Source organism: Lactuca sativa, chromosome 4 (genome assembly GCF_002870075.4).
Source record: "Lactuca sativa cultivar Salinas chromosome 4, Lsat_Salinas_v11, whole genome shotgun sequence".
Classification (NCBI taxonomy): domain Eukaryota; kingdom Viridiplantae; phylum Streptophyta; class Magnoliopsida; order Asterales; family Asteraceae; genus Lactuca; species Lactuca sativa.
Genome location: NC_056626.2, coordinates 9,233,472 through 9,257,384, shown reverse-complemented (window position 1 = coordinate 9,257,384; position 23,913 = coordinate 9,233,472). Strand labels below are relative to the sequence as shown.

The 23,913-nt window shown below is 33.6% G+C and overlaps 1 protein-coding gene across 1 annotated transcript; it reads left to right on the top strand.

Annotated features, from left to right (window-relative positions):
- The first annotated feature begins 8,113 nt into the window (after window positions 1–8,113).
- On the top strand, window positions 8,114–15,073 carry LOC111910638 (homeobox protein knotted-1-like 6). The gene is made up of 5 exons (XM_023906466.3): window positions 8,114–8,712; window positions 9,023–9,145; window positions 9,305–9,416; window positions 14,376–14,611; window positions 14,744–15,073. The coding sequence occupies exons 1-5, from the start codon at window positions 8,347–8,349 to the stop codon at window positions 14,900–14,902; spliced, it is 996 nt and encodes a 331-aa protein (XP_023762234.1). The 5' UTR covers window positions 8,114–8,346; the 3' UTR covers window positions 14,903–15,073.
- The last annotated feature ends 8,840 nt before the right edge of the window (window positions 15,074–23,913 follow it).

Here is a 23,913-nt window from a genome sequence, read left to right as displayed (position 1 = left end):
CATTTTGGGATGTTACAAATGAGTTTATAACATAATTTCTCTAGATTTACTCCAAATCATCATGAAACTGGGAGCATATTACATGAAATTATGGAATTGAATGCAATAAATCTTCCAATATAAGTAGATAACAAAGATGATATAGGCTTTTTACAAATAAATAATTTGAGGTTTAATCTGAAAAAATGAATAAATGTCAGAACCAAATAAAAAAAATGAAAATGTAAGAGCTAAACTATATATATATATATATATATATATATATATATATATATATATATATATATATATATATATCTTACTAACTTATAAAAGAAATCCTATTATTTCTATAAATAGATCAAATAAAATAATAATATTTTTTTAAGATGTTCAAGTCTTTAAGCTTAAAGTACAACCAACCCTTAATATAATAATATTATCTATATACTCTTTGAATTTAGAATTTTATGAGGTCTAACTAATAATGCTTTAAGTACTATTGTTTATACATAGTGAATTTTATATCCCGTGATTTTTTACTGAAAATGGGGAGATTCATTTAAATCTTTTTGACCTTTCAATCCAAAATGTAGCTTAGGTCAACACTGGAAAAAGGGCGAGTTTGCTCAATTAAACTCTAAAACATATTTTGAATTTTTTTTGAAATTAGAAGTTCTCATTTTCACGGCCCTATCCTATAAATTACATATTTCATGCGTGATTGAGGAGAATGAATTAGAAATTTGAAAAAACTCTATATTTTTCCCTTATCTCGGCCACCCCTCTCCTACAAGTTAGAAATTTAGTTATTTGCATCCTCTAATTTCTCTATGCTCCCTCTCTCTCCCTCTTAAAGCTTCATGTTGTTGTTGGTTCGAAGATGGTGGCTGTTGAAACAATGTTTTCTAGCTCTAAGACCTCCCTGTGTACTGCCCACGAACACCAAACGCCACTATTCCAACTTCAACTAGGCACGGCTTCAGCTGCCTTCAACATATGTTATATGTCGCCGATTCTCCTCTATAAAAACCCCAGACACCGCCTACCCACGAACACCAAACGCCACTATTCCAACTTCAACTAGGCACGGCTTCAGCTACCTTCAACATATGTTATATGTCGCCGATTCTCCTCTATAAAAGCCCCAGACACCGCCTTCATCAAATCTCCGAGAACAAATAGGAACGAATCGAAGGTGCGATTTAAACCCTTAAAATCGTTGTTTTTTGGCTTCTTGGTTCTTATTTTTGTTTATGTGCATATAATTTGTTACTAGGTCTAATCTTTTGAGTCCCAAAGTTAAGAAATTGATGTATTGAGTGATTGGAAAGGTCCCCGCTCACAAATCTTCGCATTTTATCAAACTTTTTGTCTAGGAGCTGTTAGTATACATGGATGTAAAACCGAACACATAATGTATATTTTTTTTAATGTGATTGTGTTTGTGCTCTCATCTCATCTCCTTTGTATGATTCAAATTTTGCAGATTTTATCCTCTCATCCAAAAACAACAAATTGTTCTCGAGTTCTAACATTTGAAAGGTAACACTGGATTTTGTAATGTAAAAAAGTTCTGTTGGCTTATGGTTTTTTATCTCTATTGTGAATGTAATATCATGTTCTGTGATTTCTTGATGTTATTTTTTTTTTATCTTTTATCATAATATTTTGATGTTGAGTTTTTTTTTTTTGTTGCAGAATAAACTTCTCTCTCACAATATGTAACATACTCTTCTATTGCATATTCTGAATAAAGAATCTCCAAAGTTGCTTAGATGAAAGTTATGGATGGTAAACTATTTTTTTTGAAGGCTATAATGCGTTTTTTGGTTGATTTATTTAATCTTAGTTTTGTATGTTGTAGAATTTTGATTAATTTATGCATCCTTTCAGTAATTTTCTTGATAATCATTATTCTTTATTCAAGAAGGATGCCCCCGCTCAAACATTGCTGATACTAGATTATGAATAGTCTTTCCCAAGCTAGATTTACCATTTTGACCCTATTTTTTGGTTATCGTTTGCTATCATACACCGATTTATAGTTCATGTTGTTGAAAGGAACACCTTTACCGGGGGTAGCCACTCTTGATGCATAGTTATATAGATGACCTGATCAACTTATCAACTCCCATATTTTCATCATATATATATTTAATTTGTGGTACAACTCTTACACCATTCCTCAAAGCACCACCAATTGTCTCACCATCTCATGCATTCGATCCAGTTTTCTAAATTGCACTTTGGTGATTAATGTTAATAAATGTGCTCTTAATTGATCAATCCTACTTTTTGCATGTTAATATATTAGCCACGTTTACAAAAACACTCATGTCACTGTTGGTTAATATTTTGATTTAACTAATAGCGAAAAATCAATATTCAGGGAACATGAACAAAACGTCATCTCCTTCCATCAACAATTTGCAAAAATAAAGGGGGAGAACAACGTATATGTATATTAAAATTTTTAATATACGCATGATGTATATGCATTTCTTAAAGTAGAACAATTCAATGCATGATCCATTCAATATTGGTTGTGACCGGTCATATAACTAAATGAGTAGATGCATGTTGTTTTTATATTTTACATCTTTTTACTGCGTGGTATATAACACATGATTTTACATTAATGACCGGTGGAGATACCACACCCCAGACGTATTTACATATGATGAAATCCCAGTGAAGACCTCTTTTCAAGCTAATCTGAAATTTACCTATTATAGTATTTTGTTATGAAACTATCTTTTTTTTTATTAAGTGAAGAATTTGTATCGACCGTTTGAAAGATCAAAAGGTGAGAACTGAGGTTTGACATGAGAACTGTAGATTAGAAAGTATTCCATGTAAGTTTATGTGTATGTCTGGTGTTTGCTATAATAAGAAGGGATACATTCATGCTCACAATTCATTATTTTGACCATCTCTTGCATACTATCTCTTGATACTTGACTCTATATTTTTTATATTAAATACTAACCATATCATTGGTAAAATGATCAGATGAATATGGTTTCTATGTTAAAATATTATTAAGGTTAATTTATCTCTAATTTTACAAAAAAATATATATATAATTTTGAATTTTGAAAAGTTAATTCATTGTCGATATAAAAAGGGACATTTTGTATGTCTCATTAATGAATTTCATTTTTTAACATAAATTTTTTGATATTCTTTGAAAATGAAACGTATAATCAAATGGTTTAGATCTAACGAAGAATTTACGTTTTTGACATCTTTCAAAAAGTAAATTAATTTGGACAAAAATAATATTTACCGTAAAGAAAAAAAAAGACTGGTCATCGAAACTAACCACCGCTTGAAAATTATTTACCAAAATGAAACAACAGCCGGTCGGAAATAACTTATCGTAAAAGGCTATCCATAGAACAGAAATTGGTTTACATTTGCCAAAACTAATGTTATTGGAGCCTAAAACTCATAGTCGCCTGTTGCATTGCGTGTGTGTGTTTTAATTGTCATGTTTTATAGAGGAAACTATTTTCCGATGAATTGTATGTTTATTGTAATATGATATGTTTTCGAGAGAAAATAATCACCGATAGGTAACTATTATCCAAAAAAACCTCATTCACATCACCCACATTCAATCTCTTCCACTGAATTGAAACTAATCATTGTCTGCTAACTAATTGCCGAAAAAAACTATTCGCCGCCCGCCGCTTTGCGCGGATAAACGACTAGTATGTATATATATATATATATATATATATATATATATATATATATATATATATTGAGTATAGGTAAGTTCAATTGAAAAAATAAAAAATATTGAGTATAGTGAATCATCCTCAGTCAATCATTTATTTTTGCGCCAAAAAGCTCTGGTGTAGCGGGCCGACGAAGGATGAGTAATATTCATATATGAATATAAATATAAGTGTATTCATATATGAATCCACCACCTCTCTCCCGCTACCAACCACCACCACCACAACCACTTCCGCCACCACTACCACATCCGCAACCAACCACTGCTACCTCTGACACCACCCATCTCCGCCATATTTATATATGAATAACCACTTCCTTTAAACGTATTCATATATGAATATACGTACTCATATATGAATATGACCTGTTCTGTCGGCCCAGTACGCTGAAGCGCTTAAGTAAAAGATTTGAAATGAGTGACCCAGATTCATTTCCTCATTCTTAACCTTTTTTTTCCTCAATTGAACTCATATCTCTCTCTTTTCTCTCTCTCTCTCTCTCTCTATATATATATATATATATATATATATATATATATATATATATATATATATATATATATAAAGCTTAATTTTAAAATCAGATCTATATTTTCACACGACAAATCCTTTTAGACTGTCACACCATTTTTTAAGAACAGACATTCCCTATTACCACCACTACCTACAGCCACCGGCACCACCGCCGCAAGCAGAGAACCACCGTCAGAATACCACCTTCACCTCTCTCCACTATTATTGTTCTACCAGCGCCTTCGGCAACCTCCAGATTTGTGATTTTCCAGCGGCCTCCAGATTTTCAATTTTTTGGCAGTCATCAGATGTTCGATTTTCCTACCGATGTTGAACTAGATTTTCCATATTTGTGATTTTCTGACCACCGCCACCTCCTCCACTTCTCGATTCTTCTTTGAAACGATCACGACTAACATCACATCCTCATATAAGATCTAATGCCAATTGCTCTGGTGAAACACAACGAACTCGCATCCATCTTTTTCTCCAATATCTCCGGTGACAAGCCACTAGATCTGTATCATATCTGATGTGTTTGAGCTCTAACATCGACGAACTCCACCATTGCATGCAGTTTTTCTCTGTCATCACTCATCGCACCATACCAGAACTACATAGATCTGATTAGATCTGACATTTTTATGTGATTTTATAAAGCCTTTTGTTTTCTAACAAGCTTCCTCACCTCAGATCGTCTGAAAAGTCACCATATGTCATCAACCTCTTAGATCTAAAGCCAAAGACGCACCAATTTCTCAAATGTAGTTAGATCTGGTTGTGATCAGTGTATTTTTAGGCATAAATATGGTGTTTATGGAGCATTTCATGGTGGCCGACGTTGGTCCCACCAACGCACCAGATTTGTTCCACAACCACCGCCTCCTTCCTTTTTATTTTGTTTTTATTTGATATGTTGATTTGTGGTGGTGTTTTGATAAAGAAGTTATCACAATAATTTGCACATAAGGTGTTTGATGAAAATCAACATCAATAGACTCTAAGAAACATGAAAATCTCAAATTTGTAAATCACATAAGATCTGAAAACAAATTGCACACAAGGTGTTTAACGAAATACATCAATGAGATCTGTAAGTTTTTAATTTATGAATAAGTGTTTAAAATTTTGTATTAAGTTGTGAACTAGTGTCTTGAATGTGTATTATACTATGAATAATGATTTTTTTGATGCATTAATTTCTAAATTAGTGTCTAAAATATTGAATTAAACTTTGAATTAGTGTCTGAAATGTTGTATTAAAATGTGAATTATAATTTTTTTTTAATCCATATCTAAATTTTATACCAGTAAATGAGATGTGAATGTAGTGTATTAAAATGTGAATGTGTGTTTTTATGTATTAATTTGTGAATTTATAAATTTTTAAGACGTGAATGTGTTTTTTTATGCACTAAGTTGTGAATTAGTATATGAAATATTGAATTGAGTCTTGAATTAGTGTTTGATATGTTGAATGAAACTATGAATTCTATTTTTTAATCTATATCTAATTTTATAGGGAAAGATGTGATGGGTTTGAGCCATAAGAACATTCATATGTGCACATGCAAACCCTAATGCTTGGATCTAGGTTTCTCTAATGAACATGCTTTTCATCCAAGACTTGCAAACCCTAGATCTATGATATACAATTCGAAATTGACAAGACAAAGTAGATCTAGATGATTACCTCTTTCTTGGAAACTTGAATCTTGTTATCATTGGAGCTTAGAGTCACAATTGTCACTCCTCTAATGGCTTACAAACACCAATAAGCAAGAGGATCATATGGAGAGAGGTTGACGACACAAAATCGGCTCTAGAAACTCCTTAGGGTTTCTTGTAGCCGATTTCAATAGCTCCTAGGTCCTTTAAATACATGAGTTGCTAGGGTTACAACCTAAAACCCTAATTAGATTACTTAGGCCTTAAGCAGTCCAAGGATCCTTCTAGATTAGGGATTGGATGATTTCAAGGAGCCCATGCACCTTATTTTCGTCCACCCCAAGATCCATAAGGATCCACAGCCCAAAATCAACTATCACACAATTGACAGTTATAGTCTCATTTATTTAATTAATCTCTTTTAGCCACAAAATTAATTCTTAATTAATTCTTGTCTAATATTAATTAAACTATATGATTTCTATATCAATAACATAATATATTAATAAATCATAATAACCTCTTTATTCATAAAGCATCCTATCATGTTGCTCTGGTGAAGGCAACCCAAAAGGAGCATGCACAACCGGGTCAAGTACTTACCAAATATAGTTACGAGCTTAGACACTAATCCAACAAGATGTTGGCGGTGTTGACATTGATGCTTGGTGGCGGCGATGGCTGATGGCAATGTTTGGTAGTTGACAGTGTTGATGTTGGTGGTGGTGGTAGAGTAATCATATGTTCCATTTATCACCCATCTTCTTCATTGATTTCAGATAAGTTATCCTCTTTGATGATTCATATATATATATATATATATATATATATATATATATATATATATATATATATATATATATATATATATTCTTTTGGTGGTTTGCTTTTAAAGTATTCTTTAACTTAAAAGTGACATTTATATGTTCATATCTGGAGGCATTTTTGTCTATTAAATTGTGAATTTATTATATTAAGTTGTGAATAAATTTACAAGTATATTAAACAATGAATTGTTGTATTAAGTTGTGAATTGTGTGTATTAAACTGTGAAATGATTATATTAAACTGTGAATTGACTGTATTAAGCTGTGAATTTTTTTATGAATTTTGTTTTTGCTTCTGAAATATGAGAAGAAAGAATCATTATACACATATATATAGTTTCTATAACTTTAAATAAATTATATAAAATTTAAATTGTGAATAGTGTGTAAATGAAACTTTGAAAAAAAATGCTAACTTCTAGATCTAAAGGTATAAATGTAAGTTTTAAGTTAAGAATATGACATTTTTACATATTAAACTGTTAATTTATTATATTAAGCTTTAAAATGTATATATTAAACGATAATTGACTATATTAAGTTGTGAATTGACTGCATGTTGCTGCAATTTTTTTTATATAATTTTTCTGTTAAAATATGAATGATTTATGTAACAATTTTTGTATTAATTTCTTGTAATATATTTATTTTTGTGTTGTATAAGTATGTAAGAATTTCTTAATCTTTATAATTATTTTACATTAAATTCAAAATGGATGAATTATTCAGTTTATTAAACTATGAATATAATATTTAACATGTCATTGTATAACTTCATATACATGTCTTATTTGGAAGAAAGAATTGTTGAAATGTTGACATAGATGGTTGGTGACATCGTTTGGTAGTTGTGGTGTTTGGGTTTGACTTCTCTTAATTAGTTTAAGAATTAGTGTAAAATGATTGTATTAAATTATGAATTTTATGTATTAAACTGTAAATGAATTATATAAAGTTGTGTTTTATATAAGTTTTGTGTTAAAATATAAATAAACGCATTAATTAAAATATTAGACTAAAAAAATCACGATTTTGCCAATTTCTTACCATAATACAAAAATTAAGATTTTAATATAGATGATAATAATAATAATAATACATATTTACTTATTAAACTAGGATTTTCAGTGTTCTTAATTTTTGAACGACTCCATTTATATATAAAGGTTTTTTCAAAAAAAAAATGTTAAGTTTAATCAGAAAAACCCCACCTATAAACCGTAAAAATTACAGATTACTGTTAACTTTTTATAACTTTTTCTCATAAAAACTAAATGCAAAACACTATTCCAATTATGAGAATGGTGTGATTCCATGTTTTATTTTGGAATAAGTAAAAAGGGATTCGTCCATCATGGTTTAAATTGTACACGACACTCAACAAGCTTTCCTTCAGCTATACCTTTAAACTCTCTCTCTCTCTCTCTCTCTACTACACTATCCACCAAATCCAAAAGCATCCTCCAAAGCAGAACCCTAACTGTTCTTCTGGCAACTTACACAAGAAGACGGAACTACCATCATTTAACTCATACTCGATTAATCTTTCATCTTCGGTAGAACAATTATTTAGTTAGTATTTAGTCTGGAAATCAGTTAAATTCATCATGGAAGAGATGTACGGTTTTCATTCCATGTCCGATTACACTATTCCACCGGAAACTAACCTGATTTCGCCGTCAGACTACCACGGCGATCACTCAACTTCCGTTGATCATTACCGGACGTTTTACGGATCGGGTGATCTATTATCAGCGACTGCTTCTATCATAACCGAAGCTGTTTCCATCGCAGCGACGCCTGATCAGACTCTTCTTCCGAGACGTCGAAGCTGCCGACAACGTGATCAGAATAGAAACGGGAACATTAGTGATGATCATCATGTTGATGCCTGTGATGATATCATCAAAGCAAGAATCGCCTCTCATCCTTTGTATCCGAAGTTGCTTGATGCTTTTATCGATTGCCAAAAGGTTATTGAAATAAAACCTAATTCTGATAAGTATTAATTTTACGCACTCATCTCTTCCGCTGTTTGTTCGTTTGTCGTCGCGAGCTCACTGTCGCATTAAACCAGTAATGATCTGTTGAATTTCATATTGTTTTGAACAATCGCCTTATTTTCACGAGGATCAACACGTAACATGCGCTGTAGACATCAAGTGAAACTAAATTCTTTGCGCTTTCCAGCAAATTTTTGGTTCAAAGTTTTAAGTGTATCTATCTTTTTGTAATTATATACTCCAACTATGTGAATAAATTGGTTCGTATTTCATTTTACAGTTAGGTGCTCCTCCGGAAATGGTATGTTTGTTAGACGAAATCCGTCGAGAAAATGACGTTTGTATGCGGAACGCTGCCGCCTCTACGTGCTTAGGAGCAGATCCTGAGCTCGATGAGTTCATGGTTCGTATCGACCTTCTTTTGCATCCTATTGATCACCTTAGTTCTTTTTTTGTTTTTTTTTTTTTTTTTATCTCCATAATCATGTATTTGTTATCAAACACCATGAACATGAACAGATGAAAACATTTTCTGATCCTGTGGCTGTATATGGTTGTTTAGGAAACTTACTGCCAAGTGTTAGGGAAATACAAGTCCGATCTCGCAAGGCCTTTTGACGAAGCTACTGTTTTCCTCAACAACATAGAAACGCAACTGGGAAATCTCTGTAAAGGTTCGTTCATATATCGTCTCTGATATTAGTTTTTTTAATCAAAAGCAAATTTATGTGTGGCGAGGATTGTAGTCGGCGTATGTTAGCATCAGGAGCTGGTTCATATTAGTCTTCTACTGCCCTCGCTGTTCTTCTTCCCCTTTCAGAGTCCTAGTCGCTCTCTTTTTCTCTCTCTAGTCTAGACTTAAACTCCTGACTACGGACACAAACAGCAGATTCGCTTTATCGGCTAGATTGTCATTTCTTGTTCCCGATTCTTTCCATGTTTTTGTGTTTAGACGAGATGAAGTGATTAAGCTTAAGCATGATGAAAGTTTAAAAAAGGAAAGATTTAATTGTGGAATATATATTATATATATACATCTGTACAACTATATCAAAAGTCTGGATGTTACTCTTTTTCTCACTAGATGTGTTTCGAATTTTACTATATCAGCTGTGCGCACACACTGAAGTCTTAGGAATGTATATGTGCGTGTTTTGGTACGCGACTACTTATATATATATATATATATATATATATATATATATATATATATATATATATATATATATATATATATATATATATATATATATATATATATATATATATATATTTGATTCTCGATAGAAAAATAAAAATTAAAACCAAGAGAGACATGCAATCATGGACCTTGGAACAGCATTTATTTTCGGTGTTTTTCTGTCACGCATGAGGTATTTCTTTGCTTTTGGTTTTCCTTTACAGTTCAAGACTTCAAGTAGACATTATAAATACAAATATTGTGTCAGGAGTTGGTCAGATAGTTTCATAAAAATACTAAATCAGGAGTTAGTTAAATAGTTTCATAGTAATTGATCGAATAGCAGAAAAACCTGGTTGTTTTGCATGTTCTTTTGGTAAGCAACTAAGATCTTTGTGTAGGAAGAGCTTCCTTTGTGAATTCTCATATTACTATGTATATTCTTTTGAAATATGATATGTGTGATATTTATGCTTTAGATAAGACCTTCCAAACAAGTTGCAGGATCTATAAAAGTAGGATATATGGACAAAATGATAATATGTCTTCAGTTAACTTTTTTAAATAGGTTTATATATTTGCAATCAAACAGTGTGTTAGTCTTTTGTTATATACTAATAGTATTTGTATGCACAAAATGATAATATGTGTAAGATGTCAATATGCTACAAAAATGTGAAACTTCATGCTTTCTTAATTTCGATCAGAGTTATTGGATAGTTTGTGAAAATAGCATGAATAATTTAAATAAAGAGTTAACTAATGCATGGAGATTAATTAATATATGAAGTATAGATTAATAATCTATTCTAATGGTACTATTTTCTAAGTTGATACTTGCTACATGTGGTCCTCCTCTATCTGAATCATGAGAAAACATTCCAAAAGAAGGCCATGTTAAGGTTTAATGCTCTAGTTGTTGTTTCTGTTCTTTTCTCTCTTTTCTGTTCATATGGATTCTCTATTGATCTGAGATATATGGTTAGTTAATACTTAATTAGTTAGTTAATAGTTAATTAAACCAAGTACACTGGTTGTTTTGATCTTAACTTTTCTTTTTGAATTCTTTAATAGCTTCATTCTATCCATATTTTTATTAACTTAAAGCCATGCGTTTTGGTCAGAAATATTCGGCTCTTTGTCTCCATCTCCAAATGGAGTGGTGGAGATCATGCAAGTCTTAGCCTTTTTAGCAGCCTTTGATGCTTAAACCCATATTATTATAATGAAAGTAATTCATACTTATGACAAAAGATCTTGTTTTGGACACTCAGATTTCTATGGTTTAGTAACTATTATTATATATACTCTAAAGTACAAGTTAACTTTTCACTGGCTTCATGTGTTTTGCTTTCATTTATTGCATTTCAGTTGCCTTTTAATCATATTTTCTGCATTCAAGGCATATAACCACGTGCATAGATTGTTCTCATGTTCTTATTGTCCTGCATGTAAATGGAAACTATTTTGGTAGTTAACGCAAATTTTATTTTTATCACATGGTTTTTTATCTGTTTAGCATTCAGTAATTGTTCATTCCTGATTATGTGTTCGATTTCAGAAAGGTGACATCTTTTTTGCATTGTTGAAATATCTTAGTCTAGTGGACCTTTTTAGTCAAAAGAATGAATTTCCCTTGAGAAAGAAATAGTTGCATTTCATTCCCCAGTACCCATACATGTACGCTGGAGGTAGGTCATATCACTTTATATTTATGGAGTGCTAGTATTTCAATTGAATTACTTATTAAATGTATTTTTAGGTTATTTTATGTTATATTTAATAATAGCATTAGTTTTAGACGTTTACTACACCTCTCAATCATATGTACATATCAAATTATGTTTGTCAATCTTACTATTGAATACTTTTTCTTTGGTAGAAAAAAATATCATTATTCATTATAAAGATACTAATTATGCCAAAAGTGTATATATATATATATATATATATATATATATATATATATATATATATATATATATATATATATATATATATATATATATATATATATATATATCACAGAAAAAGACAATTAAGATTAGGATTTAAGGGGCTCTATAAAGTATCTAAGACACATATTAGGATAAATTAGTTTGTTTTAATTAAAGGAACTCTTATGTTTGTAATGATATGATTTTGTTTAAATTAATTAGGTTTACTAGAAATTTGATGTGGTAAAATAATTGGTCTTTCAGAGGTTTTATTATTGTAAAAAATGATTTCACCATATAATACTAATAAAATTTTATAATTATATTATGAAATGAAAAATATAAAGAATTGCATTGGTGTCAAGTTTGAGTTATCCCAATCCGTTTGCCAACAATGTGTCCCGTGTCAGGACTACATACATATATAAAGAAGTGGTGGAATTAATTTCTCGAAGTCATTTAAATTTCGTTTGTCTTTGTCTTTGGGTGAATGTTCGTCGTCAATTCTGTTTGAAACAGTAAAACACTCCAAAATTCTATCGATGTAGAAATTTGAGAGGATAGGAATCCACACTGACATCAACCTTAACGCCATAAATGTTTAAATGAAATTCCCTTTTGGCAAAGAAAAAGATACGAGTAGAGAATGGTGTTTAGGTGTTTCTTTTTCCTGGGTGATTTTCTCATTGAAAATTTTGTTTTGGTTTTTTGATTTTTGAGATGAGAAATGATTGGATGGGGTGCAAACCCATATGGGGCATGGGTAGATACATTATTTATGCATGGGGGTTGGGAGGTGATGTGATGGGGTTGTGTGGTTGAAAAGTCATCACATGGACTCCCGTGGTTTTCGCTGCCTGCTTTTTGCAGCTTTCACTAAAAAGAAAAACTTCGTAATCTCACACAAGCACTGTCTAGTGGAGGGTGGTGGTGGTGGTAATCTGTTGACCTGTCAACTCGCTCACGGTCTATATGGCCCTTTCGCCGACGTGTCTTTTTGTGGGACCTTCGGTCTGGTGGACGTGTCATTTGTTTGTAATGCTGTCCTGTTTTTCCCATATAATTTTCAATGTTTTATGAGATCTTGGCCGTGATGGGTTGCATAGTTTGATGATAATAATTAATCTACAAAAATTAATTAATATCTTCTTACATTTTGTTTTTTATTCATATAAAATAATGATATATGGAATCTTTTACTTTCTGATCTAATGAAGAGAAAATGAAAGATTGGTAGGGAGGACAAAGGGTTATTAGATATTTGTTTTCAGCCACAAGTTCAAGGTTCATATCTTGTTTGAGAGGAAGTGAATAGTCTAGCTGTTTAGAGAGGTATGTATGTTAGTCATTTTAACAAAATTGATCTACCGATTAAAACCAGATAACACTCATTAATCATTACTCATTATAGCCCTTTAAATCTTCATTATATTTTGATTAATAGTCTCTGAAATAATGTTATCTTTGTTTATGGCATTATATGTGAAATGTATTATTTTTATTTATTTAATTGTGTTTAAAAAACGACAAGAAACTTTATAGAACAGTTCAGATAAATAAGGTGTAATTATTTAATTGTTAAAAAAACTATCAAATTTTTTTGCTTTGAAGAATGTATGTAATTGTTTGATGATGGATATTTAAAAAAAAAAAAAAAAAAAAAAACGACTAAACGTAACAAAATCATAAAGTCTTCTGGATCGAACATTGATTGCGCTTAGTGGTTTTTTGCTGGACTCTGTCACTGTTTGTGGATTTAAAATCTTTTGGCTTGTAGTTGTAGGGTTTTACGTATTTATATACTCATGAACTCCTGAACATTTCCATATTTTCCAGCTTATGATGCTTTGCTTTCTTAAGTTTCATTGCAATCACAAATCGATGGAAATTGGAGATGGAAGGCTGTAAAGGCTAGTGTGTGTGTGTGTGTGTGTGTGTGTGTGTGTGTGTGTGTGTGTGTGTGTGTGTGTGTGTGTGTGTGTGTGTGTGTGTGTGTGTGTGTGTGTGTGTGTGTGTGTGTGTGTGAGAGAGAGAGAGAGAGAGAGAGAGAGAGAGAGAGAGAGAGAGAGAGAGAGAGAGAGAGAGAGAGAGAGAGACGTGCGGGGGTTGCGTGGGTAAAGTTTGTAAGTTTTGTCTGTGGCGACGTAGGAAACAGGAAAAAATCAACATGAAAGATATTGCTGGTTTTGGGGAGTGTGTTTTGCTGACAGTTTGATTTGATGGTGGGGTATCCACCTACTCTACTCTACTCTACTCCCCCGTCAATCAGTCAGTTTTAGTTGTTACTGACACTGAAACGACCTAACGAGCACTTGTCCTATACACCACACTATTCATAAACGACTTTAATTTGTCCTTCCTGCATTATATTCCTTTCATTAAATAAATATTTATCAACTCTAACCAATCATTTATCTATAAGCAAACAAAAAAATTGTATAAAACCAACCATGATTAAATCTGTTATAAGCAAGCTTTATGATGTAAATAGATGAGAAGATTGATGATTTTTACAGATGATGGAGCAGTATCATCGGAAGAAGAATTTAGTGGAGGGGAGACAGAAAACACACAACAAGTGAGCCGAGAAGATCAGGAACTGAAAGATACGTTGTTAAGAAAATTCGGAGGTCATATAAGTTCCCTTAAACATGAATTCTCCAAGAAGAAAAAGAAAGGAAAGCTCCCAAATGAAGCAAGACAAACTTTGCTTGAATGGTGGGATTCACATTACAAATGGCCTTACCCCACGGTAACAATCAACAACTTTTTATTAATTATTACCCTTCTTTATATATATATCACCTTTTAGAAAGATAAAAAAAAAATATAAAAAAAGGGTATTTAATTATTACCCTTCTAATATTGATCGATGATGATGTAGGAGGCTGATAAAATATGGTTGGCTGAATCAACGGGACTAGATCAGAAACAAATCAACAACTGGTTTATAAATCAAAGGAAACGCCATTGGAAACCATCTGAAAACATGCACTTAGCAATGATGGGTAGTTTTTCTGGTCAGGATTATTATGACGATTAAATTAAAAAGGGCAATGGAAATGGAAATGGGCTCCTGTATATTTACTTAACAATAATATATAATAATTCAATGGTTACAATTGGGGTTAAGTAATCAACCAATCATGTCATTTTGTGGAAATAAGTACATATATTTGAATGCACATATACATGAATACTTTGTATTGTCTTATTTTCTTGCCTTTCTTACCCTTGGCATAAAAGTGTGTGGCCTTCAGGTCCTTAGAGCATAGGGAGGGCTAAATTTGGTAGAAATTATCTATGCTTTTGTATGTGAGGTCTTTTGGGCCTGTGTTCTATCTTGTCTACGCATGTCTTTTCCTCTCATCTGTGTGATCCTTTTATGTGTTTTTTACCTACACGACAAACACCACACTTTTGTCTCATATATACCCTAATTAATGTGCTTTGTATCCATTAACGTTGTATTCTCGAGCTTGGACAAAGTAATAATAATACTACTAATAATAATTATAATAATCTCGTTTATCAAATTATTGATAGTTATTCCAATCCTATAAAATCTAACTATAACAAAAATGACTGTACTTTAACAAAATGATCGTGCTTATATCTTTAGTTATGACTGCCAATTTTGCAACTGTTTAACATGCCGAATTACAAAATACCCATGCTATGATGGGGTGTGGTCATCACGCACCCCTCTATAAGCTTGAAGCTTGAAAAATAATGAAGTTTAATGTAAGACAACTAGTGTATAAGCTATTTTAGTAGCGTTACCAAACGTTTAATTACAATAATCTCGAAAAATAATCAAGCTTAATGTAAGACAACTAGTCTATATATAAGTTATTTTAGTAGCGTTACCAAACATTTAATTACAATAATCTCAAAAAATTATCAAGCTTAATGTAGACAAATAGTTTATAAGCTATTTTAGTAGCGTTACCAAACGTTTAATTACAATAATCTCGAAAAATTATCAAGGTTTTGTACGTCAAACACATGTAGGTTGATCAAAAACATTCTAAATTTGCTACATAGTTGAAATAGAGGTTAATTAGAAAGGTTATGGATATGGAAGATCTAAACCCAAGTTAGAATCTTTGTACCTACATTTAGGGGTGGTTGTGAGAAAGGTTTGGACACGGCTCCATAGAAGTTGATGTACCTACATTTAGGGGTGGTTGTGAGAAAGGTTTGGACACGGCTCCATAGAAGTTGATGTACCTACACCCGAAGCTCATGTAGAGGCACCTACGGCAGGATCCGTCATCTTGGCGGGAATTCTTTTAAAATTGGGAACCTACGGCTTTTAGGGGTGGTTGTGAGAAAGGTTTGGACACGGCTCCATAGAAGTTGATGTACCTACATTTAGGGGTGGTTGTGAGAAAGGTTTGGACACGGCTCCATAAAGGTTGAGGAGCAATGATGAACCACAAGTCCACAACATCACCCACCTATCATGAATCCACCATTAACTCCACCCACCATGGTTGTCGCCATTGAATCCATCACCACCGATCACCATCAGACCCACCACCAATTAACATCACCACTATCACCAATGACAATTGTAACGTCCGGTTCCCTGGTACACATTTAATTAATTATTTATTTATTTTGAAGGGAGGACTCGACGAGTTGGTAGCCCTGACTCGTTGAGTAGAAGACAGTATTCGCACGGGTTTTAAGTGAGCTACTCGACGAGTCGCAGCCCTGACTCGACCAGTAGGACAGGTTGGATGAAAGCCTAATCTTTAGGGTTTGCACCCTATTTAAGCATCATATCTGACATCCATCCCAGCCTCTATTACCTCCAAACACTAATCTCGAAACCCTAATCTGCCGTAAGTGATCTTGAGTTATTTCTTGCCATTTTCAGTGTTATTTGTGCCTTTTGAAGCTTGTGGAAGAAGTAGAAGATAAAAGACTCAAGAGGGAAGGAGTAGATCCAGGAACTACATTCCATTTGTTACATTTTCTGGTAATCAAGTTCCCAACTTGATCATTCTTCTCTTAGATCTATTTGTTTCCATTTTATGAAGGTTTTTGTTCAAGAACCTTGGTCCTTGGGGTTGGGACGTCCCAAGTGACTTATATCTCAGATCTAGGATCTAGGAAGGGTTCCATGACATAAAGGTGCAAACTTTATGACCATGGAAGCCCCATGCAAGCTTATAAGCAAGTTCATAGTCTTTTTAGCCCTAAAAGATCATGCATGGAAGGAAAGTTTGGAACTTTATGTGTCCAACATATGTTAAAACCCTAGATCTAGGTTTGCATGCGTAGATTTGATATCCTAAGCCTTTTTGGACAAGATCCATGTCTTATAGGAATTAGGGTTTTGTCTAAACCCTTTTAGAAGAGTTATGAACGGGTAAAGTTGGAAACTTTACCCTTAGAAAGGTCATTTCCAGTGAACAAGTGAAGTATTGACTATAGATCTAGAGAACAAGGGCTTAATCTGTTAAGATGGCCAAACAGACAGAAGGACTCGACGAGTCCATAAGGGAACTCGACGAGTTGATTCGTGTGTCCCGATTTGAGTTCTAGTAGCACTCGACGAGTCTGTAGAGGGACTCAACGAGTGGATTAGCCAAGTCGCTACTGAACAGCTCGATAGGACTCGACGAGTCGGTGGAGCGACTCGGTGAGTTGAGTTGAGATTCCAGGACTTCTGAGTTAGAGAACTTGACAAGTTGAATGGGTGACTCGGTGAGTTGGTCAACCCAGAAGGTTGACTTTGACCAAGATGTTGACTTTGACCAGGGGTAAAATGGTCATTTTACCTTATGAAGGGTTATCAGATTGTGATTAAGTGTTATTATGTAATTTATAGCCGGAGAGTCGCCGGAGCAACAGACTGGGATTCCTCACCCGAGTTTTCAGCAGTCTGTTTTTGCAAGGTGAGTTCCCTTTCAGTAGGAACGGGTCCAAGGCGCCAAGGCCGACCCGCATAAGTGATACGTTAGTAGTCGAGGGTGGGCGGGGCCCGAACCTCATTGTATTATTTGAATATAGATATGTGATTATTTGGTAGATATACTTGTTGTATGTGTGATACTTGTATGCATGTTAGTAGTGGAATGTGGGCGAGGCCCGAATCTCCTAAACAGCAGAGTGTGGGCGGGGCCCAAATCTCCATGAGAGTGGGTGGGGACCGTATCTCCTAGTTGCATGATATTTGTATGGTATGTGGTAGTTTGGGGGAGCTCACTAAGCTTCGTGCTTACGGTTTTCAGTTTTAGTTTCAGGTACTTCCACTAGCAAAGGGAAGGGTTCGGGATGATCGCATGTCACACACCACAGTCTTTAGCTTGGGAGTTTCACTCTGATATTTTGATATGTGACAAATATTATGATATTTTGAGACACATGGTTTATGATTTTATACTATTTCGGTGATATTATGATTTTAATAATGTTTTAAAAACGAAATATTTGGGTTGTATTTTAGGGATTTTTCAACCACTATTATCAATGACCACCAAACATCTCTAATCACAACCACACCACCTAGAAACACCATTACTGCCACCAGACACACTAAGGTCATCAGATATGGAACTTTTTCATGCATAACGATCCTATTTGGATCCTATGTGGAAGGTAGGTTCACTAGTGAACACCACCTTAAAGCATAGTAGGTGTGTGGAGTGGTGGTGATCACAGATGTTTACACAAGTCTCTCTCTCTCATACACACACACACACGTTCTTCACTAGTGAACACTATCCCCAAATGTATAATGGGTGTGTTGTGAAAGGACATGGTGATGATGCTGAATATTTTTTCACGTGTATAGATATTGTAACGATACCGGATGGCCTAACAACCACACTATAACCAATACCGATCACCATCACCATTGTCATCAATTACCACCCATCCCACCATAATAACCATCACTACAAACACTTAATCACGATTTCTTGAAAAAATCCCTAACCCTAAATCACTCACCAACAAAGAAGAAGAAGAAGAAGAAGAAGAAGAGTGTAGGGTGGGAAGAGAAGGCGACGAGGTTAGTCTGTCTCGAATTGGCATAGTAAAGGTGCCAATGGTATGTGTCTCTTTTTGTCGGAGACCTCTTCTAGCAAGGTGAAGGCATGAGAGGTCAGGAAGTAAGGGTCGGGGCTCTAGACGCCGTGAACGGTGGTGAAGGGAGGACATGTTGTTGGTGGTGAAAGGTGTAGGTTTCCAAGCTATGACAGTAAGGATGGAAGTGTTGACTCTTCGTATATGTGAGGCAGCGACAATGGCTTCATCTAAAAAGAGATCTAGTAGAAGAAGGGAGAGAGATTGTGGTGGTGGTGGAGAAGCGGAGCAATGGAGAAACGGTGGTGAGCAGCAAAGTTGGCATCAATGACAACATTTGTGTTCACGGGTACCGCCAAAGAAAGTGAGATATCCTGGTGGTGGGGATAAGGTTAGATAAAACATCAATGGTTGAGGGAGGTTGCAACATTTTAGGATTCTATTTACATTTTTATGAAAATAAGCATAAATGATCCCTCATTTAAAAAAAAAACAAAAAAACACAACATATAAGGTCTTTTATAATATCAACCCAACATTATTTAAAAAATGATGCAATAGATTTTATCTATGCTTTTATATTTACTAAGTCAACGTCAGTTCATATTCCCGATAACATCATAAAGGTTTAACTATAGATATATACTTCATTCATGATTTTAGATTAATAAAGTCAACAACATTAATTAATATTCCCCAATTCATTATCAACACATTCTCCCACATTCTTGAGAATGTTAGATGCACCACATTAGAGAGATTAGAGTGATAATTCACATTGATTGAAAGCTTAGTGAAAGATGTATTCTTTGATTTGGTTCTTCATTCATACAAATTTACATCACAAACATGTTGAATACTCGAATCATTATCAACACATTGAATTTTCAAACATTATTTTCTTAGAATATCAATGATTTGTCTTTTAACTTCCATTTCATCATTTAATCATACACGCAAGTAGATTAAAAGTAATACAAGTATTTACAATAACAAGTAGATTAAAAGAAACAGAATTATTTACAATAGCAAAGCTAAAAGTTCACATTCCAAGATCAATTTATGAGTTTCATCGTCTTTATGTTAGAAAAGCTCTTCTAAAACATTTTTTATTTATTTCATAAGCAATTAGTTTTGAAATTACTTGTAACATCCTAGAATTAAAATATTTGGCATGTTAAAATAATTAAATTAAATATATTTGAACTTGATAAATTAGTTATGTGAAGTTGGATTTTATTAAATGGCAACTTAGTGAAGAATCTCAAAAATGATTTCCAATGGTCATTATAATGAAATATATGTTTGATTATTTTGTATGTGCACTAATTAATGAAAGCAGCGAGTTTAGAGTGCATATTGTGGGATGTTAAATTAAATGTTAGAAAATAAGTGAAGTATACAAGTTTCACAAAATGGTAATTTCCCCACATTGGAACCTTAGAAACATGGCATAAATGCATGATAATTCTGATATAAAAGTTCCAATGTACATATCAGATTGTAATAAGACAACTCAAAAAGAAACAAGCCATTTTGAGTTCAATGAATGAGTTATGCATTTTGAAAATGTATTTTACAAGTTATTTATGATTTGAATGTCCACTTAAGTCTAAGATTATAGAACTTGGGCTAAGTGCAACAAAACAATATCTTCTAGGTTTTGAGATGTAACTAAAACAATAAAAAACACTTAGCAAAATAATCATATCATAATACGAATTCATATAAGCAAGTTATTAATGTTTAAAGTTAAGAAAAATATTGTTGGATTAGGTGTCTAAGCCTATAATTATAATTGATATATACTTAAATTGATAGTAACACAATCATTTTAGGTTTCCCTCAAGACTAGCAACCGAGCATAATGATTTTGGAGAAAGAAGTTGATTTCTTATTTGATTAATAAATCAAAATAAATAATTTGTTAATATATTATGAGAATAAGATATTATTTAGAAATAGTAATATTTTTTTAATATTTAATCAGAAACTAATTTGAATTAATTTTGGGATTAGAAGAATTAATTAAAAGTGTAGGGACTGAAGAAAAATTGTTCAATAGTTGAACAAGAGGCAATCTATAACCCTTCATGAAGGCATGGATAGTTTCTTGGTGCTTAAGGATTTCTAGAATAGTCTTTAATGGATAATCAGGAAAGTGGATAATTACCTGGTTTAAGATAATCTTGGATTTAGGCTTATCTAGGGTTTCCTATCTGCACTATAAATAGGGTCATAACCTTACAATTTTCGGCACTTGCTTTCCAAGAGATCCAGCCGAAAAATTGAAGCCTCCCTCCTCCTTCTCAATCATTCTTCATTGCTAGTGTTGGGTGTGAACCAATAGATGCGTGACATTTTTGAGGCTTGCTCTCAAAGCTTCAACAACACTAAGGATTTGCATTGTTATTGCAATATAACAATCAAAGGTATGTTTTATAGCCCTAATTGTGTATTTCAATTATATACTAGTGTTCTAGGGTTTCAACATTGTTTTTCATATTGTATTTTCAATTAGAGAAAACGTAGATAAAAAATATTTAGGGTTGCATGCACACATAGGATTATATGTTTTGCATAATACCCTTCAGTGGTGTCAGAGAGTAGGTTTAGTTTTCTATTGAATTGATATAAATGTGAACTTGAACAAGAAGGAGAAAACAAAATCGTCATTCTGTACCGCAAACACGTTGTGGTGTTCTTCCAACACGACGTGTTTCCTGCTAATTCGTCCTGATAGAGCTTGGTGATTGTTTCCCAGGACGTGTTAGACTATCAGATCCACAAATTTCATTTTAAGATATATCATGAATTGATTACGATAATTACCTTTAATAATGCTTTTAATTGTATAAAACTGAATATTTTTAAAATGTAATTTGATATCCTTATCTTGAATTCATGGTTGGTTTTATTTTTAAATTGAATTAATTGAATATTAAATTTGAAAATTTAAAATATAACCTTAGTATTTTTGAAAAGTTTTAAAAATACACCCTTATATTATATGTAACATTAAAAGTCTAATATTACTATATATACATATAGGACAAGTCAGTCGAACCACTAGTATGCCTCATTCACAAAGCCGATCTATAAGGGAGTTTAACGAAACGGCCTATAAAATGACTACCATTGGGTATCGTCATTAATAAGTATAATGAATTATGAAGTAACTAAACATATTTTTTTTTATAAAATTTCCGAAATTAGTTACTTTAGAAAAACTGTGAAATTGTATGCTAATCCATGAAATTAGACATTGCACTTTATGAGTCGTTAGTGGAACGTGTGTGGTTAACCGACACACTAATAAGGACGAATAAAGAGTGACAATGGGTGTCTCGTAAATTATCTTTGATTAATGGAGTGTGTGTGGCTAACCGGCAGATTAAAATAAGATGATAAATGACATCGAGTTTACCAAGTTAATTTGCATGGTTATTCACACTTGTTTGTGATCCCCGGTATACCAGTCACAAATGGAAGAGCAAAATCGAGATTATACATGCCATTGAAAATTTCAATGATTTTTAAAAGATCTAGATTTCATTTAAAACTAAATTCGTTAAAATTTCATTTTTCAATGGTGAAATTGGTGAATCGTCATTTACCTACCTTTATATAATTTACAGTTAGATTACAACATCCCTTTTCTAAGTTGTGAACTATCTAGTTGATCCTAGCCTTGATATTTCATTTGGGTGTTATATTGAGGATTATTCTTATCTAACTAAAACTATTTTTCTTCTCTTTATAGATGTCTACTCCTAACGATGCTTCTGGTTCCTCCTCCTCCTCCAACAACAACAACAATAACTTCTCTCTGTTGAACATCTGCTCAAAGGTGCAATTGGATGACACCAACTAGAACAAATGGATGTGCAACATCTAAATGGCGCTTCATTCACGAAGCCGATCTATAAGGGAGTTTAATGAAGCGACCTATAAAATGACCGCCATTGGGTATCCTCATTAATATGTAACATCCCAGAAATTTAGAAGTAAAGTGAAGGGCTAAAAGTGTAAATAAGAAGGTTGACTCTGCGAGTCGATGGATAGACTCGGTGAGTCGAGTCGCGTTGGGGGTCACATGTTAAGTGACCAACTCGACGAGTCACATGGGTGGACTCGGCGAGTTGGTGCTGTATGGAGAAAAGCCTAATCCCAGGGGTTAAGCCCTATATAAAGAACATAATACCCTCTCCCCAGCCTCTTTACTCTCCCTTGAAGTCCAGAAACCCTAATCCCGGCGAGTCAGTCTGGAAGTTTGACCTTGACTAAGGGCTTTGTCTTTGACCAAGAGTTGACCAGATGGCTTCCAGGAGTATTTTGGTAATTATTGGTATTTATTGAGTTCAGTCTTTTGGTATTATCAGTGGCGGAGTTCGTGTCGGAGGTTGGAGCAGCGTGATCTTATCTTTTCAGTCAGCAGTTGCGAGGTGAGTTATCCTCACTATATCAACAGGGTCTAAGGCACCAAGGCCGATCCTTTATCGGATTGTAATCCGGGTATCATTGTTATGTTATTGCTTTGCTATGTTTGCATCCTGATAGTTAGGATGGTATATGTTAGAGACCTGGTTAAGGTCGGTATCCTGGTATATAGGATGATGCTATGCTAGTGACCGGTTAGGTCGGTATCCTGGTTAGGATGATGTTATGTTATGTGATCTGCTAGATCGGTTTGATTGGATGTGTATTGTTATATGATTGTATGTTTATGTGCACATGGTTGTTGGACTGGGGTTGGGTTGAGGCGGGTCCTGCTTTGTGCTGTAGGCCAACATACCCAGGGCGGACCGGTTATCCTGAAGGCCCAACGAGCGGTTCGGATAGGCTGTAGGCCCCGCGAGGGCGGACCAGATGTGCCGAGGCTCGGAGAGTGGACCAGGCCGACTGAAGGCCCGGTGCGGGTGGACCAGTCATACTGTAGACTCAGAGATTGGACCAGGTGGGTTGAAGGCCCGGTGCGGGCGGACCAACCACACTACAGACTCAATGGAT